At 43.6% G+C, this 20014-nt stretch overlaps 1 protein-coding gene across 1 annotated transcript in view; it reads left to right on the forward strand.

The window, feature by feature from the left end:
* LOC311128338 (sodium- and chloride-dependent glycine transporter 2-like) overlaps positions 1-20014 on the forward strand; it is a gene marked incomplete at both ends in the record, with an annotated part of 79253 nt that overhangs the window by 23917 nt on the left and 35322 nt on the right. The window contains one exon of the mRNA XM_084160447.1: positions 192-304. Coding sequence (XP_084016573.1) covers positions 192-304 — 113 coding nt within the window. The remainder of the gene's footprint in view (positions 1-191; positions 305-20014) is intronic.

Below are 20014 nucleotides of genomic sequence, written 5' to 3' on the forward strand. Positions count from 1 at the left end.
TAGTGTATGACCATAGATAGATAGACAGATATAAAGATATCTACAGAGATAGAGAGTGGCTTGGCCAATACTGAAGTTTAATAGTACTGTTCGATATGCACACAACCCAAGTCAGAGCAGGTATTTGTTTTTGTTCAGTATTCATTGGCACTTTTGGCTCTCTGAGTATCAATCTGATTTAACACTCTCAGGTCCAGGCATAGCGTTCGTGGTGTACCCGGAGGCTCTGACCAGACTTCCACTCTCTCCGTTCTGGGCCATCATCTTCTTCCTCATGCTGCTGACCCTCGGCCTGGATACCATGGTAACCAACCTTCACTGTGTGTGTGTCTGTGTGTGTAGGGCCCTATAAAATCTGTTGTATTTTTTTGTCAAATTCCGTTTAGTTTTTTTCCACAAATTACGTTTTCTCTGTTTTGTTTTTGAAGGTTTGTTTTTCCCGGTTTTTTTCAGGTTTCCGCTCTCAAAATCACACTTTATTCATAGAAAAACAACAGAATTTGAATTTTTTATCAACAAGAATGCTTCAACCACATCAGGCGACCACTTTTAAGGTCTGGAATAAATCTGAGAGATTTTCATTTTTGGGTGTAGATACAAGTGTGCAAAGCAAGAGGCTTGATTGGTTAGCAGTGTTTCTGGAGCACACGTGATTGCAGAGTTTGCTAAACAAATCGCCACTGGATTGTTACAAATAATCATGATATCATTCTGCCAGGTAGGCATAGGCTACATTGCAGTTAACATTTAATTGAGAAGGTTTTTGGGAAAGCCTTTTCATCTACCCAGAAGACGGTTATCATTATTAGCATCATCGCTAACGGCTACACAAAGTATTAGATAAACGCACACACACAGATAGGGGCAATAGAGCTAGGTAGGGGACTGCCCCACCTCTACAATGGCAGGGGAAACATGCACTGTAGGTGTGCGTGTGTGTGTGTGTGTGTGTGGCAACAAAATGGATTCCATGTTTCATACATGTTGGTTATGGGGGGTGGAGGAGGTGAGGTAACTGCTCTGAAGTGTGAAACTTGCTGTGAACTGGTGACAAACAATTTACATATGTGGTATATTTAAATGCCATATGAATCCAATCCATTATTATTTGACTGTATGTAGCCCACTGTGTCTGTTTTGAGAGAGAGAGAGAGAGAGAGAGAGAGAGAGAGAGAGAGAGAGAGAGAGAGAGAGAGAGAGAGAGAGAGAGAGAGAGAGAGAGAGAGAGAGAGAGAGAGAGAGAGAGAGAGAGAGAGAGAGAGAGAGAGAGAGAGAGAGAAAACAAGAGGACCAGTGGAGAGATGAATAGAGAGAGAAAGAATGAGTGTAGAAGGGGAGATATTTAGGATGGGAAGAAGAAGAGAAGTGAGAAGGGGATCCACTTCTGCCCTCATCAACAACTGCCTCTGCGGGGTGTGAACGCTCTAATTGGTGGGATCAGTGGCACATGTGGTTTCACTTTGTGTGTGATGGTGGTGATTTTTTTGTGTGTACTTGTGTGTTTAGTGCGTATATTATCGTGTGTTTGTATGCATGTGTCCCTGCTGTTCCATAAGGTGTATTTGTATCTGTTTTTTAAATCTAATTTTACTGCTTGCATGAGTTACTTGATGTGGAATATATTTCCATGTAGTCATGGCTCTATGTAGTACTGTGCGCCTCCCATAGTCTGTTCTGGACTTGGGGACTGTGAAGAGACCTCTGGTGGCATGTCTTGTGGGGTATGCATGGGGTGTCTGAGATGTGTGCCAGTAGTTCAAACAGACAGCTCGTGCATTCAACATGTCAATACCTCTCACAAATACAAGTAGTGATGAAGTCAATCTCTCCTCCACTGAGCCAGGAGATTGACATGCATGTTAGTAATGTTAGCTCTCTGTGGACATCCAAGGGCCAGCTGTGCTGCCCTGTTCTGAGCCAATTGCAATTTTCCTAAGTCCCTCTTTGTGGCACCTGACCACACGACTGAACAGTAGTCCAGGTGTGACAAAACTATGGCCTGTAGGACCTGCCTTGTTGATAGTGCTGTTAAGAAGGTAGAGCAGCACTTTATTATGGACAGATTTCTCCCCATCCTAGCTACTGTTGTATCAATATGTTTTGACCATGACAGTTTACAATCCAGGATTACTCCAAGCAGTTTAGTCTCCTCAACTTGCTCAATTACCACATTATTCATTACAAGATTTAGTTGCGGTTCAGGGTTTAGTGAATTATTTGTCCCAAATAGAATGATTTTAGTTTTTGAAATATTTAGGACTAACTTATTGCTTGCCACCCATTCTGAAACTAACTGCAGCTCTTTGTTAAGTGTTGCAGTCATTTCAGTCACTGTGGTAGCTGATGTGTATAGTGTTGAGTCATCAGCATATATAGACACACTGGCTTTACTCAAAGCCAGTGGCATGTCGTTAGTCAAGATTTAAAAAAGTATGGGGTCTGATTCTACCTTGATTTTGTTGGAGAGGCTTCCATTAAAGAACACCCTCTGTGTTCTGTTAGACAGGTAACTCTTTATCCACAATATAGCAGGGGGTGTAAAGCCATAACACATACATTGATCGATAATGTCAAAAGCCACACTGAAGTCTAACAAAACAGCCCCCACTATCTTTTGATCATCAATTTCTCTCAGCCAATCATCAGTAATTTGTGTAAGTGCTGTGCTTGTTGAATGTCCTTCCCTATAAGTGTGCTGAAAGTCTGTTGTCAATTTGTTTACTTTAAAATAGCATTGTATCTGGTCAAACACAATTTTTCCCAAAAGTTTACAAAGGGTTGGTAACAGGCTGATTGGTCGGCTATTTGAGCCAGTTAAGGGGGCTTTACTATCCTTAGGTAGGGGAATAACTTTTGCTTCCCTCCAGGCCTGAGGAAACACACACTTTCTAGTAGGATTAAATTGAAGATATGTCAAATAGGAGTGGCAAAATCATCTGCTATTATCCTCAGTAACTTTCCATCCAAGTTGTCAGACCCCGGTGTTGATAAACAACAAAAATATTTTCACCTTTTCCACACTTACTTTATGGATTTGAAAATGACAATGCTTGTCTTTCATAATTTGGTCAGATATACTTGGATGTGAAGTGCAGCGTTTGTTGCTGGCATGTCATGCCTAAGTTTGCTAATCTTGCCAATTAACAAATCATTAAAGTAGTTGGCAATATCAATGTTTTTTTTGATGAATGAGCCATCTAATTCAATGAATGATGGAGCGGAGTTTGCCTTTTTCCCAAAAATTTAATTTAAGGTGCTCCAAAGCTTTTTACTATAATTCTTTATGTCATTTATCTTTGTTTCATAGTGTAGTTTCTTCTTCTTTTTATTCAATTTAGTCACATGATTTCTCAATTTGCAGTAAGTTTGCCAATCGGTTGTACAGCTCTCACAGACCTGTAACTTCTTCTTTAAGAGGCTCCTCTGTCCTCCACTCGTTACCTGTATTAATGGCACCTGTTTGAACTTGTTATCAGTATAAAAGACACCTGTCCACAACCTCAAACAGTCACACTCCAAACTCCACTATGGCCAAGACCAAAGAGCTGTCAAAGGACACCAGAAACAAAATTGTAGACCTGCACCAGGCTGGGAAGACTGAATCTGCAATAGGTAAGCAGCTTGGTTTGAAGAAATCAACTGTGGGAGCAATTATTAGGAAGTGGAAGACATACAAGACCACTGATAATCTCCCTCGATCTGAGGCTCCACGCAAGATCTCACCCCGAGGGGTCAAAATGATCACAAGAATGGTGAGCAAAAATCCCAGAACCACACGGGGGGACCTAGTGAATGACCTGCAGAGAGCTGGGACCAAAGTAACAAAGCCTACCATCAGTAACACACTACGCCGCCAGGGACTCAAATCCTGCAGTGCCAGACGTGTCCCCCTGCTTAAGCCAGTACATGTCCAGGCCCGTCTGAAGTTTGCTAGAGTGCATTTGGATGATCCAGAAGAGGATTGGGAGAATGTCATATGGTCAGATGAAACCAGAATAGAACTTTTTGGTAAAAACTCAACTCGTCTTGTTTGGAGGACAAAGAATGCTGAGTTGCATCCAAAGAACACCATACCTACTGTGAAGCATGGGGGTGGAAACATCATGCTTTGGGGCTGTTTTTCTGCAAAGGGACCAGGACGACTGCTCCGTGTAAAGGAAAGAATGAATGGGGCCATGTATCGTGAGATTTTGAGTGAAAACCTCCTTCCATCAGCAAGGGCATTGAAGATGAAACGTGGCTGGGTCTTTCAGCATGACAATGATCCCAAACACACCGCCCGGGCAACGAAGGAGTGGCTTCGTAAGAAGCATTTCAAGGTCCTGGAGTGGCCTAGCCAGTCTCCAGATCTCAACCCCATAGAAAATCTTTGGAGGGAGTTGAAAGTCTGTGTTGCCCAGCGACAGCCCCAAAACATCACTGCTCTAGAGGAGATCTGCATGGAGGAATGGGCCAAAATACCAGCAACAGTGTGTGAAAACCTTGTGAAGACTTACAGAAAATGTTTGACCTGTGTCATTGCCAACAAAGGGTATATAACAAAGTATTGAGAAACTTTTGTTATTGACCAAATACTTATTTTCCACCATAATTTGCAAATAAATTCATTAAAAATCCTACAATGTGATTTTCTGGATTCTTTTTTCTCATTTTGTCTGTCATAGTTGACGTGTACCTATGATGAAAATTACAGGCCTCTCTCATCTTTTTAAGTGGGAGAACTTGCACAATTGGTGGCTGACTAAATACTTTTTTTCCCCACTGTATTTTTTTATTCCTCATCAATCCATGGGGATTTAACAGTTTTTACAGTCATTTTCTTTATGGGTGCATGCTTATTAGTAACTGGGATAAGCAATTTCATAAATGTGTCAAGTGCAGCGTCTGGTTGTTGCTCATGGGGCGGCAGGTAGCCTGGCGGGTAGGAGTGTTGGGCCAGTAACCGAACGGTTGCTGGATCGAATCCCCAAGCTGACAAGGTGGAAATCTGTCGTTCTGCCCCTGAGCAAGGCAGTTAACTCACTGCTCCCCGGGTGCCGATGACGTGGATGTCGATTAAGGCAGCCCCCCGCACCTCTCTGATTCAGAGGTGTTGGGTTAAATACGGAAGACACATTTCAGTTGAATACATTTAGTTGTACAACTGACTAGGTATTCCCCTTTCCCTTCCCTTTCCCATTACACACCACGGACCAACAAATATTCTTTATATCAACAACATAGAAATTGCTACAAAACTTATTGTATGACATCTTATAGACTATATTAGGCCCAGCCTTTGGAACTTTGGTTTTCCTAGATATGGCTACTATATTGTGATCACTACATCCGATGGATTTGAATAAAGATGTGATCAATACATGTTGGTGATTGCATTCCTGTGCTGTTTGTAACTACCCTGGTAGGTTGATAGATAACCTTAACCAGGTTGCAGGCACTAGTTACAGTTTGAAGCTTTCTCTGGAGTGGGCAGCCTGATGAAAGCCAGTCAATATTTAATAACTTGGAAAATATACCTCTCTATTGATATCACATACATTTTCAAGCATTTCACACGTTATCCAGAAACGGACTGTTAGCTGGTCTATAGCAGCTTCCCACCAGAATGGCCTTTAGGTGAGGCAGATGAACCTGCAGCCATATTACTTCAACAATATTTAACATGAGATCCTCTCTAAGCTTTACAGGAATGTGGTTCTGAATATAAACAGCCACACCTCCACCTTTGGCATTTCTGTATTTTTTGTAGATCTTATAACCATGTATTGCTACCACTGTATCATCAAATGTATTATCTAAGTGAGTTTCAGAGATTGTCAGAATATGAATGTCATCTGTTACTAGCAAATTATTGATTTCATGAACCTTGTTTCTTAAGCTACATATGTTAACGTGGGCTATTTTTAACACTTTTCTGGGATGCTTGATTGTTTTTCTTGCTTTATTGGGAAGCTTAGCAGAGGTAGACATGCTTGAGTTATTTATGTTAGTGCAGGATGAGCTGCACACAGTGGACGTCCTGCTAGGGCACACCACCAACAGTATAACTCTGGTTCATAGGCATATGATTACTGCATACAATAGCTGTAGGATCAGCAGAGGCATTCAGGGCAGTAAGAGGGACATAGATTAGGTTACTTACATTGTGTCTTCCAACGCCGCTGGGATAATGTACATTTGCTGAAGCATTATGACAACTCAGCAACACAATGGTAGAGATTAAATGAGCTGGGCTTGGGTCATTGATAAGTAATTGTCTCAATGCAGCCTTATAATGCTGTGAATGGATCCAGGAACCTAAATGATTTGGGTGGATCCCATCCTCCTTATAATACTAGCTTTGTTTCCAGAAGGTATCAAAATTGTCAATAAATGTTACACCCACAGAGCTGCAATAGTCTCGTAGCCAGTAATGGAGGGCTAAAAGTCTGCTGAACCGTTCAATGCCACGATTTAGGGAGGGCAGAGGGACAGATATTATGGGGCGTTTGTTGGTGTCAAGTTCCAATCAGTTCTTTAAAATCCATCTTCAGCTGTTCTGAGCTGCCCTTCATAATGTCATTTGACCCCACATGAACCATGACAGTATCGGCCCCCGGTGACTGACGCACAGCCTCAGGAAGCAACCTAGTGATATCCTGAACTTTTGCCCCAGGAAAACACAAAGTCTTTGCCCCAGGTACAGATATATGCCTCACCAACGAACTCCCTATCACAATAGCCGGAATGATCTGGCCTCAGCCGTGTCTCGAAGCTGATTATGAGGCCAGAGCTACAGAACTCACTTGAGAAGAGTAGCCCTCTGTATTTAATGCACTCATCCAATCAACCACTAATGAAAACACACAATTTTTATTACACACTATTTAATTCACAATTTTGCACACATGTACATACCAGCATACAATCCTAGCTCCAACTAAATATTCACAATGTTTGCGAGTAATATTACACAGTACAAGGATGTTAGTCCAGCCATAAGCATTAGAAATTAAACAAAATACAACTGTAGGCGCAAACCTGTCTATGACTTCACTCTTTCCCAAGCGTATTAGTATGTACAGTGGCTTGCGAAAGTATTCAACCCCTTGGCATTTTTACAATTTTGTTACCTTACAACCTGGAATTAAAATGGATTTTTTTGGGGGGTTGTATCATTTAATTTACACAACATGCCTACCACTTTGAAGATGCAACATATATTTATTTGTGAAACAAACAAGAAATAAGACAAAAAAATACAGAAAACTTGAGCATGCATAACTATTCACCCCCCCCCCCCCCAATGTCAAAACTTTGTCGAGCCACCTTTTGCAGCAATTACAGCTGCAAGTATCTTGGGGTATGTCTCTATAAGCTTGGCACATCTAGCCACTGGGATTTTTGCCCATTCTTCAAGGCAAAACTGCTCCAGCTCCTTCAAGTTGGATGGGTTCCGCTGGTGTACAGCAATCTTTAAGTCATACCACAGATTCTCAATTGGATTGAGGTCTGGGCTTTGACTAGGCCATTCCAAGACATTTAAATGTTTCCCCTTAAACCACTCGATTGTTGCTTTAGCAGTATGCTTAGGGTCATTATCCTGCTGGAAGGTGAACCTCCGTCCCAGTCTCAAATCTCTGGAAGACTGAAACAGGTTTCCCTCAAGAATTTCCCTGTATTTAGCACCATCCATCATTTCTTTAATTCTGAACAGTTTCCCAATCCCTGCCGATGAAAAACATCCCCACATCATGATGCTGCCACCACCATGCTTCACTGTGGGGATGGTGTTCTCGTGGTGATGAGAGGTGTTGGGTTTGCGCCAGACATAGTGTTTTCCTTGATGGCCAAAAATCTCAATTTTAGTCTCATCTGACCAGAGTACCTTCTTCCATATGTTTGGGGAGTCTCCCACATGCCTTTTGGCGAACACCAAACGTGTTTGCTTATTTTTTTCTTTAATCAATGGCTTTTTTCTGGTCACTCTTCCGTAAAGCCCAGCTCTGTGGAGTGTACAGCTTAAAGTGGTCCTATGGACAGATACTCCAATCTCTGCTGTGGAGCTTTGCAGCTCCTTCAGGGTTATCTTTGGTCTCTTTGTTGCCTCTCTGATTAACGCCCTCCTTGCCTGGTTCGTGAGTTTTGGTGGGCGGCCCTCTCTTGGCAGGTTTGTTGTGGTGCCATATTCTTTCAATTTTTTACTAATGGATTTAATGGTGCTCCGTGGGATGTTCAAAGTTTCAGATATTTTTTTATAACCCAACCCTGATCTGTACTTCTCCACAACTCTGTCCCTGACCTGTTTGGAGAGCTCCTGTTTTTCTTCATGGTGCTGCTTGCTTGGTGGTGCACCTTGCTTAGTGGTGTTGCAGACTCTGGGGCCTTTCAGAACAGGTGTATATATACTGAGATCATGTGACAGATCATGTGACACTTAGATTGCACACAGGTGGACTTTATTTAACTAATTATGTGACTTCTGAAGGTAATTGGTTGCACAAGATCTTATTTAGGGGCTTCATAGCAAAGGGGCGATACATATGCACGCACCACTTTTCCGTTATTTATGTTTTAGAATTTATTGAAACAAGTAATTTTTTTTCATTTCACTTCACTTCACCAATTTGGACTATTTTGTGTATGTCCATTACATGAAATCCAAATACAAATCCATTTAAATTACAGGTTGTAATGCAACAAAATAGGAAAAATGCCAAGGGGGATGAATACTTTTGCAAGGCACTGTATATCTTTGTCAATTGTCATGATGCATTCTATCTTTGGTCATTGGGCTCCTAAGCCAGGTATGTAGATGGCTTAATGCACTGAAAGATATCTCACAGCTGCTAACTGGGATGGTCAGCTCGGCCTGTATGATTGCCTTCAGTGATGGGAACATACAGTATAAAGATTTAACAGTATATACACACAGGACATGACAGATTATGTTTAGCAATAACTACTTCCTCTGGCTTGAGAGGAATATGAAATGTTTGTCTGTGTGGGCCGTCCTTCTCTCTATGTTCTCCTGTGTTCTCTCTGTCCTGTCTGCTCCTTTCTCTCGCTCCCCTCTCTTCCTTGCTGTCTGAAGTTCTGCTTTCCTGGATCTGCTATATTAATACAGAGATGGCATTGTATCAGGGCCGTAGCAATATGGAGTATTCTGAACAGGCAAACACACACAGAAGCAATATACACATGCGCACACACTCACACACACACACACACACACACACACACACACACACAAGCAATATGAACAACAGGCAAATAATGTTTGGTAAATATAATGCTGTAGGTAAAATCTGGGATACTTTTCTGTTGCTTAATGATATTAGCAGTTCACAATCTTAAGCCTGATTAGCATTCAACTGTCTAACCCTTCACTAACCACAATACCCGTGTTCTGTGCGGGGCAAAACAGATGAGGCTGGCTTAGATTGTTGACAACATGTAAGCTATATTTCGTCTCCAATGTTTATTGAAAACAAATACATTTGCACTATGACCACTTGTTGTCTCAAATACACTGCTCAAAAAAATAAAGGGAACACTTAAACAACACAATGTAACTTCAAGTCAATCACACTTCTGTGAAATCAAACTGTCCACTTAGGAAGCAACACTGATTGACAATACATTTCACATGCTTTTGTGCAAATGGAATAGACAACAGGTGGAAATTATAGGCAATTAGCAAGACACCCCCAATAAAGAAGTGGTTCTGCAGGTGGTGACCACAGACCACTTCTCAGTTCCTATGCTTCCTGGCTGATGTTTTGGTCACTTTTGAATGCTGGCGGTGCTTTCACTCTAGTGGTAGGTAGTGCAGCTCATCCAGGATGGCACATCAATGCGAGCTGTGGCAAGAAGGTTTGCTGTGTCTGTCAGCGTAGTGTCCAGAGCATGGAGGCGCTACCAGGAGACAGGCCAGTACATCAGGAGACATGGAGGAGGCCGTAGGAGGGCAACAACCCAGCAGCAGGACCGCTACCTCCGCCTTTGTGCAAGGAGGAGCAGGAGGAGCACTGCCAGAGCCTTGCAAAATGACCTCCAGCAGGCCATAAATGTGTCTGCTCAAACGGTCAGAAACAGACTCCATGAGGGTGGTATGAGGGCCCAACTTCCACAGGTGGGGGTTGTGCTTACAGCCCAACACCGTGTAGGACGTTTGGCATTTGCCAGAGAACACCAAGATTGGCAAATTCGCCACTGGCGCTCTGTGCTCTTCACAGATGAAAGCAGGTTCACACTGAGCACATGTGACAGACGTGACAGAGTCTAGAAGCACCGTGGAGAACGTTCTGCTGCCTGCAACATCCTCCAGCATGACCGGTTTGGCGGTGGGTCAGTCATGGTGTGGGGTGGCATTTCTCTGGGGGGCCGCACAGCCCTCCATGTGCTCGCCAGAGGTAGCCTGACTGCCATTAGGTACCGAGATGAGATCCTCAGACCCCTTGTGAGACCATATGCTGGTGCGGTTGGCCCTGGGTTCCTCCTAATGCAAGACAATGCTAGACCTCATGTGGCTGGAGTGTGTCAGCAGTTCCTGCAAGAAGAAGACATTGATGCTATGGACTGGCCCGCCCGTTCCCCAGACCTGAATCCAATTGAGCCCATCTGGGACATCATGTCTCGCTCCATCCACCAACGCCACGTTGCACCACAGACTGTCCAGGAGTTGGCGGATACTTTAGTCCAGGTCTGGGAGGAGATCCCTCAGGAGACCATCCGCCACCTCATCAGGAGCATGCCCAGGCGTTGTAGGGAGGTCATACAGGCACGTGGAGGCCACACACACTACTGAGCCTCATTTTGACTTGTTTTAAGGACATCAAAGTTGGATCAGCCTGTAGTGTGGTTTTCCACTTTAATTTTGAGGGTGACTCCAAATCCAGTCCTCCATGGGTTGATAAATTTGATTTCCATTGATAATTTTTGTGTGATTTTGTTGTCAGCACATTCAACTATGTAAAGAAAAAAGTATTTAATAAGATTATTTCATTCATTCAGATCTAGGATGTGTTGTTTAAGTGTTCCCTTTATTTTTTTGAGCAGTGTACATCGTTACAGTTGCTGGTTAGCTAGCTAGTGAATTTTAGCCATATTTGCATTGACATGAAATCAGTCAAAATACCTCAAAACAAGACATAGTAATAATAACAAGATGAAACATGCTGAAATGAGCCACTTACGATTCCCCACATATCAGTTTCTTGTAATTCTTGCTAGCAATGTAGCCATACAGAATCACAACAGGCTGACTTCTGCCCCATGGAAGAGAGTGGCTAAAATGGCGCCGACAGAGGGCGCCTCGCCTCGAGCTCCAAAAAACATTGCAGGTTTCTTTTTTGTGTGTTTTTTCTAGTGTTTTTCTCAAATTGTCTTAATCAGTTTGTTTTGTGCATTACTACACACACACAGGTAGAACTTTTGGAATACGAATCGCTGGGTACTCACCGTCGAACCGACCTCCCCGTATTCGCTGAGACAGTAGAACAATGGACTAGCTTGTTCGATGAGGAGCCGAGCTGCTTTGGAGTCCTACCGAAGAGTAGGAAGTGAAGACGCCGATGGAGAGGCAGATGTGGCGGGGTCTTAGTGAGATTAAGACGCCGGGCAACACGTCCTCCATTACAGAGCATACTACACGCCAATGTTCAAGCATTAATGAACAAACTTGACGAACTCAGAGCGAGGATTTCCTTCCAGAGGGACATCAGATCCTGCAACATACTCTGTTTTTCTGAGACTTCGCTTTCCTTCTAAATCCAGACGGATTATATACATACAGTGGGTTTTACAGTTTTTCGAGTGGATAGGAAGCGGGCTCTTTCTGGAAAGAGCAAGGGTAGTGGGCTCTGCTTTATGACCAACAACACATGGTGCGACGGGGGAAACGTTCAGGAACTTGTACGTTTCTGCTCTGTCGACTTGGAATACTTGGTCATAAAATGTCATCCTTTTTACCTTCCGAGAGAATTCACCGGGATTATCTCTATGGCTGTGTACATCCCGCCCCAAGCCGACACCAAAAATGCTCTCAAAGATCTTCATTGGACCCTGAACAAACTGGAGACTGCATTCCCGGAGGCAGCGTTCATTGTTGCGGGGGACTTTAACAAAAGTAATTTGAGAACCGTGCTCTCAAATTATTACCAACACATCAACTGTCTAACTCGCGGAAATTCTACTCTTGACCACTGCTACATGCCTTTTCGACATGGGTATAAGGCCCTCTCCCGTCCTCCTTTCTGAAAATCCAACCATGACTCCATCTTGCTTCTCCCTGCCTACAAACAAAGACTTGAGGGATGTTCCGGTGATCAGGTCTGTACAGCGTTGGTCCGACCAATCAGAATTCACTCTCCAAGACTGTTTTGATCACGTGGACTGGAATATGTTCCGGGTTGCCTCTGGAGATAATGTCAATGAATACGCCGACTCTTGTCACCGTATTCATCAAAAAAGCATAAATGTGACCGACCGGCTTGATTCGGTCTTATGTAGCAACATTTTAAATGGTGTTTTTTACATTGGATAAAAGTAGAGACTCAGAGCTAGAGAATGGTATATTATACACTACAGTTGAGGAACAATGGGAAAGTAATTCTGCTTTGAAAGTTGATAAACTTGTAACCTCACTTTTGAAAAAATTTTACCTACTGGAGAGCTCTTCGTCTACACCCATTCAGCATCGTTCACACCCTTTTAAGCTTTAGCCCCACCCATCTCTTTAAGGATTCACATGTGAGGCTGTGTACTAAACAACCAAAGATTTCAAAACTAAAGGTTGGTTATTATATGGGTGTGTTCGTACACTTAATCTGGAGTGCCAGAGTGTGCTCTGGGCGTTTGTAAACTCAGAGCGTTGTCAGATTGTCCGTTCGTAAATTCAGAGTGCTTCGCTCTCTGAGTGTTCAGAGCGCACACTGGACGCTCTGGCCGAAAAGTAGGGTTGATCCGAGCATTCTGACCTAACAACAGCAGTCAAGCACCCAAGCTAACTGGCTAACGTTAGCTAGCTTGCTAGCTACAGTGGGGGAAAAAAGTATTTAGTCAGCCACCAATTGTGCAAGTTCTCCCACTTAAAAAGATGAGAGAGGCCTGTAATTTTCATCATAGGTACACGTCAACTATGACAGACAAAATGAGAAACAAAAATCCAGAAAATCACATTGTAGGATTTTTAATGAATTTATTTGCAAATTATGGTGGAAAATAAGTATTTGGTCAATAACAAAAGTTTCTCAATACTTTGTTATATACCCTTTGTTGGCAATGACACAGGTCAAACGTTTTCTGTAAGTCTTCACAAGGTTTTCACACACTGTTGCTGGTATTTTGGCCCATTCCTCCATGCAGATCTCCTCTAGAGCAGTGATGTTTTGGGGCTGTCGCTGGGCATCACAGACTTTAAACTCCCTCCAAAGATTTTCTATGGGGTTGAGATCTGGAGACTGGCTAGGCCACTCCAGGACCTTGAAATGCTTCTTACGAAGCCACTCCTTCGTTGCCCGGGCGGTGTGTTTGGGATCATTGTCATGCTGGAAGACCCAGCCACGTTTCATCTTCAATACCCTTGCTGATGGAAGGAGGTTTTCACTCAAAATCTCACGATACATGGCCCCATTCATTCTTTCCTTTACACGGATCAGTCGTCCTGGTCCCTTTGCAGAAAAACAGCCCCAAAGCATGATGTTTCCACCCCCATGCTTCACAGTAGGTATGGTGTTCTTTGGATGCAACTCAGCGTTCTTTATCCTCCAAACACGACGAGTTGAGTTTTTACCAAAAAGTTCTATTTTGGTTTCATCTGACCATATGACATTCTCCCAATCCTCTTCTGGATCATCCAAATGCACTCTAGCAAACTTCAGACGGGCCTGGACATGTACTGGCTTAAGCAGGGGGACACGTCTCGCACTGCAGGATTTGAGTCCCTGGCGGCGTAGTGTGTTACTGATGGTAGGCTTTGTTACTTTGGTCCCAGCTCTCTGCAGGTCATTCACTAGGTCCCCCCGTGTGGTTCTGGGATTTTTGCTCACCGTTCTTGTGATCATTTTGACCCCACGGGGTGAGATCTTGCGTGGAGCCCCAGATCGAGGGAGATTATCAGTGGTCTTGTATGTCTTCCATTTCCTAATTATTGCTCCCACAGTTGATTTCTTCAAACCAAGCTGCTTACCTATTGCAGATTCAGTCTTCCCAGCCTGGTGCAGGTCTACAATGTTGTTTCTGGTGTCCTTTGACAGCTCTTTGGTCTTGGCCATAGTGGAGTTTGGAGTGTGACTGTTTGAGGTTGTGGACAGGTGTCTTTTATACTGATAACAAGTTCAAACAGGTGCCATTAATACAGGTAACGAGTGGAGGACAGAGGAGCCTCTTAAAGAAGAAGTTACAGGTCTGTGAGAGCCAGAAATCTTGCTTTATTGTAGGTGACCAAATACTTATTTTTTCCACCATAATTTGCAAATAAATTCATAAAAAATCCTACAATGTGATTTTCAGGATTTTTTTTCTTCTCAATTTGTCTGTCATAGTTGACGTGTACCTATGATGAACATTACAGGCCTCTCTCATCTTTTTAAGTGGGAGAACTTGCACAATTGGTGGCTGACTAAATATAATTTTTTTCCCCACTGTACTTCCAGACACAAATGCGAGAACAGCTCACTCTGACCATTTTACTCGCCCTAGCAGAGCTGGTTAGGCTGTTTTTATGTTATCCAGAGCGTTGGTGACTGCAACTGTGCTGCTGGCAAAAATGTAATTACGCATTTCTTGCCAATGTTTACTGACACCGACCATATTCAACGGGGTTGAGCGTTCATCAATTCGTCAGTTATTTTGCGCTCTGGCACACTCAGACGAGAGTGCTCTGAAATCGGAGTAGATAGCCAGAGCGAATTTACCAGCTACTTTTATCGACAGTTTTTGCAGTGACATCATAAACATTGTGTTGAAATAGTTACTTGCATAGTGGAGTCTTTTGTTTAGACATGTAGCTAGCTAGCTAAACTATGAACCATAATCCCAACTCATAACGTTACTACCCTGCATGAATCTGCAGGTAGCTTACCAACCAGGTTCAATGTTAGCTAGCTAATATTAGGCTATAACTAGCAATGCAAATGACTCTGAGATACAAATAATATTACTACACGGATCATACACGTCACGTTAGCTAGCTAGCCAACCAGCTAACGTTAGCTATTTAGCTAACAGTACACTTTAACTTGAAATTAAAACGAAATTTCTGACAAAATTAGAAACGTGTAATATCTGAAAATTTAGCTAGCTAGACTCTCTTACCCATATACATGGATGGATGCTTCTCCCTCTCTGTCACGGATGCCATGGTTGCCCTTAGTTTCTAAATGTAATCTGGAGCCTTCTGTGTGTGTTTTCTTTTCGACTCCGTCTGCATATTTGCAATCAAACACCAGAATTTTCTTCATCTCCTTAGCTATCATATTCTAATTCCACTGATTTCAAAACTTGGTCCTCCAGGAAGTGGAGAGCAACACTTATGCAGTTCTACTACGTGATATCTTTCAAAACAGCTGCATTAGAAAGGATTACCTACACATACTGATCAGCTCATATTATAGACAGAAGCGTGCTACATGACAGATCAATCCGAAATCATCTCTTGGCATGTCCAGCCCACTCATTATCTCAGCCAATCATGGCTAGTGGGAAGGTTGCTGTCTTTTTCCATGGCTAAACTAACTAGGCTCGTAATTTAACAATTGTATTCGTATTTCCAGATTGTTATTAAGGCACATGAAAGTTCACATGTTCCAGAAGGCATTTCTGGCAAAAAACGCATTTTGATAAAAATAAAAAAAAGTTCACATTCAAATGGCGCTCCTGTGAAGTAGTGACACGCGACATACACCTAGTTTCCGGAAACTAGTCACAAATGAGGTGATACCGATAGTATCTTTCAAAACTTACCCGAATCAAAAAATGTGGATTGATAGCAGCCTTATAGGAAAACTGAAAGAGAGAGATGCTGCTTATAAATAGGGAAAGGTTATAGTATAGTTTGGTTAAACAGTACAAATATGACTTACGCAGATCGATCAAGATGGTGAAAAACAAGTATAAAGACAAAGTGGAGGAGCAATTCAGCGGGTCGGACACAAGGTGTATGTGGCAAGGGCTCCTAAATCAAATCAAATCAAATGTTATTTGTGACATACACGTGTTTAGCAGATGTTATTGTGGGTGTAGCAAAATGCATGTGCTTCTAGCTCCGACAGTGCAGTAATATCTAACAAGTAATATTTAACAATTTCATAACATATACACAATACACACAATCTAAGTAAGGAATTGAATTAAGAATATATACATATATGGACGAGCAATGACAGAGCGGCATGGACTAAGATACAGTAGAATGTTATAGAATATAGTATATACATATGAGATGAGTAATGCAAGATATGTAAACATTATTAAAGTGACTAGTGTTCCATTTCTTAAAGTGGCCAGTGATTTCTAGTCTATGTCTATAGGCAGCAGCCTCTAATGTGCTAGTGATGGCTATTTAACAGTCTGATGGCCTTGAGATAGAAGCTGTTTTTCAGTCTCTCGGTCCCAGCTTTGATGCACCTGTACTGACCTTGCCTTCTGGATGATAGCGGGGTGAACAGGCAGTTGCTCGGGTGGTTGATGTCCTTGATTATCTTTTTGGCCTTCCTGTGACATCGGGTGCTGCAGGTGTCCTGGAGGGCGAGTAGTTTGCCCCCGGTAATGCGTTGGGCAGACCACACCACCCTCTGGAGAGCTCTGCGGTTGCAGGCGGTGCAGTTGCCGTACCAGGCGGTGATACAGCCCGATAGGATGCTCTCAATTGTGCATCTGTAAAAGTTTCTGAGGGTTTTAGGTGCCAAGCCACATTTCTTCAGCCTCCTGAGATTGAAGAGGCTCTGTTGTGCCTGTACACCGAGGAACTTGAAGCTTTCTACCTTCTCCACTGCATTCCCGTTGATGTGGATAGGGGGGTGCACCATCTGCTATTTCCTGAAGTCCACGATCATCTCCTTTGTTTTGTTGACATTGAGTGAGAGGTTATTTTCCTGGCACCACACTCCCAGAGCCCTCACCTCCTCCCTGTAGGCTGTCTCGTCATTGTTGGTAATCAAGCCTACTACTGTTGTGTCGTCTGCAAACTTGATGATTGAGTTGGAGGCGTGCTTGGCCACGCAGTCATGGGTGAACAGGGAGTACAGGAGTGGGCTGAGCACGCACCCTTGTGGGGCCCCAGTGTTGAGGATCAGCGAAGTGGAGGTGTTGTTTTCTACTTTCACCACCTGGGGGCGGCCGTCAGGAAATCCAGGACCCAGTTGCACAGGGCGGGGTTGAGACCCAGGGCCTCAAGCTTAATGATGAACTTGGAGGGTACTATGTTGTTGAATGCTGAGCTACAGTCAATGAACAGCATTCTTACATAGGTATTCCTCTTGTCCAGATGGGATAGGGCAGTGTGCAGTGTTATTAGATTGCATAGTCTGTGGATCTATTGGGGCGGTAAGCAAATTGAAGTGTAGCTCAGTTGGTAGAGCATGGCGCTTGCAACGCCAGGGTTGTGGGTTCGTTTCCCACGGGGGGCCAGTATGAAAATGTATGCACTCACTAACTGTAAGTCGCTCTGGATAAGAGCGTCTGCTAAATTACGTAAATGTAAATGTAAATGAAGTGGGTCTAGGTTGACAGGTAAGGTAGAGGTGATATGATCCTTGACTAGTCTTTCAAAGCACTTCATGATGACAGAGTTGAGTGCTACGGGGCGATAGTCATTTAGTTCAGTTACCTTTGCTTTCTTGGGTACAGGAACAATGGTTGCCATCTTGAAGCATGTGGGGACAGCAAGTACCCGTGCTAGGGAGAGACTGGGATATGGAGAGATTGAATATGTCCGTAAACACACCAGCCAGCTGGTCTGCGCATGCTCTGAGGACACGGCTAGGGATGCCGTCTGGGCCGGCAGTCTTGCAAGGGTTAACATGCTTAAATGTCTTACTCACGTCGGCCACGGAGAAGGAGAGCCCACAGTCCTTGGTAGTGGGCCGCGTCGGTGGTACTGTGTTATCCTCAAAGTGGGCAAAGAAGGTGTTTATCTTGTCCGGAAGCAAGACATCTGTGTCAGCGACGTGGCTGGTTTTCCTTTTGTAGTCCATGATTGTCTATAGACCCTGCCACATACGTCTCGTGTCTGAGCCGTTGAATTGCGACTTCACTTTGTCTCTATACTGACGTCTTGCCTGTTTGATTGCCTTGCGGAGTGAATAGCTAAACCATTTGTATTCTGCCATATTCCCAGTCACCTTGCCATGGTTAAATGGTTCGCGCTTTCAGTTTTGCGCGAATGCTGCCATCTATCCACGGTTTCTGGTTATGGTAGGTTTTAGTAGTCACAGTTGGCACAACATCTCCTATACACTTCCTGATAAACTCAGTCACCTTTTCAGTGTATTCATCTAAATTATTTTCGCAATGCTACCCGGAACATATCTCAGTCCGCGTGATCAAAACAATCTTGAAGCGTGGATTCCGATTGGTCAGACCAGCGTTGAATAGTCCTTAGCACGGGTACTTCCTGTTTGAGTTTCTGCCTATAGGAAGGGAGGAGCAAAATGGAGTCGTGGTCAGATTTGCCGAAAGGAGGGCGGGGGAGGGCCTTGTAAGCATCCCGGAAGTTCGAATAGCAATGGTCGAGGGTTTTAGCTGCGTGAGCAAAACAGTCAATATTGTTGATAGAACTTCGGCAGCCTAGTCCTCAAATTTGCTTTGTTAAAATCTCCAGCAGCCTCAGGATATGTGGTTTCCAGTTTGCATAAAGTCCAGTGAAGTTCTTTGAGGGCCGTCGTTGTATTGGCTTGAGGGGGGATATAAACAGCCGTGGCTATAACCGAGGAAAATTATCTTGGGAGATAATACGGTCTGCATTTGATGTGAGGTATTCTAGGTCGGGTGAACAAAAGGACTTGAGTTCCTGTATGTTACTACAATTACACCATGAGTCGTTAATCATGAAACACACAGCTCCGCCCTTCTGCTTCCCGGAGAAATATTTATTTCTGTCCACGCGATGAACTGAGAACCCATCTGGCTTGACCGATTTCGACAGAATATCCAGAGAGAGCTATGTTTCCGTGAAACAAAGTATGTTACAAGCCCTGATGTCTCTCTGGAAAGAAACCCTTGCCCTGAGCTTGTCAACTTTGTTATCCAAAGGTTGAACATTTGCGAGTAATATACTCGGAAGCAGGCCGCTCCGAGTGCCTCTCCTCCACCGGCGATGTTTTGGGTCGGCCTCTGGAATCAGTTAAATTGCCCTGGGGAGAGCGAACAAAGGATCCGCTTCGGGAAAGTCGTATTCCTGGTTGTAATGATGATAGTTCTGGTGAGTTACCGCCGCTCTGATATCCAATAGTTTTTCCCGGCTGTATGTAATGATACAAAACATTTTGTGAGCTAATAATGTAAAAAATAATACATATAAAAACAAAATACTGCAACGTTTCCTAAGACCTAGTCGCAAGGCCGCCATCTTCGTCGGCGCCTGACTGTTGTGACTCTCCCTAGCTCAGGCCTCTTCAAGATGTCCACTATTATCCCTGTACCCAAGAAAGGGAAAGTAACTGAACTGAATGACTACCGACCAGTAGCACTCACTTCCGTCATCATGAAGTGCTTCAAGAGGCTTGTCATAGACCATATCACTTCCTCCCTCCCCGACACACTCGACCTTCTACAATTCGTCTACCGACCTGACAGATCCACGGACAACGCAATCGCCATTGCACTGCACACTGCCCTTACCCACCTGGACAAAAGGAATGCATAACTGAGGATGCTGTTCATCGACTACAGCTCGGCCTTCAATACCATAGTGCCCTATAAGCTCATTACAAAGCTCACAGCCCTGGGTCTGACCTCCTCCCTATGCAACTGGGTCCAGGACTTCCTGATGGGCCGCCCCCAGGCGGTGAAGGTAGGCATCATTACCTCCTCG

Source organism: Coregonus lavaretus, assembly GCF_964263955.1.
Source record: "Coregonus lavaretus genome assembly, chromosome: 4".
In the NCBI taxonomy this organism is placed as follows: Eukaryota; Metazoa; Chordata; class Actinopteri; order Salmoniformes; family Salmonidae; genus Coregonus; species Coregonus lavaretus.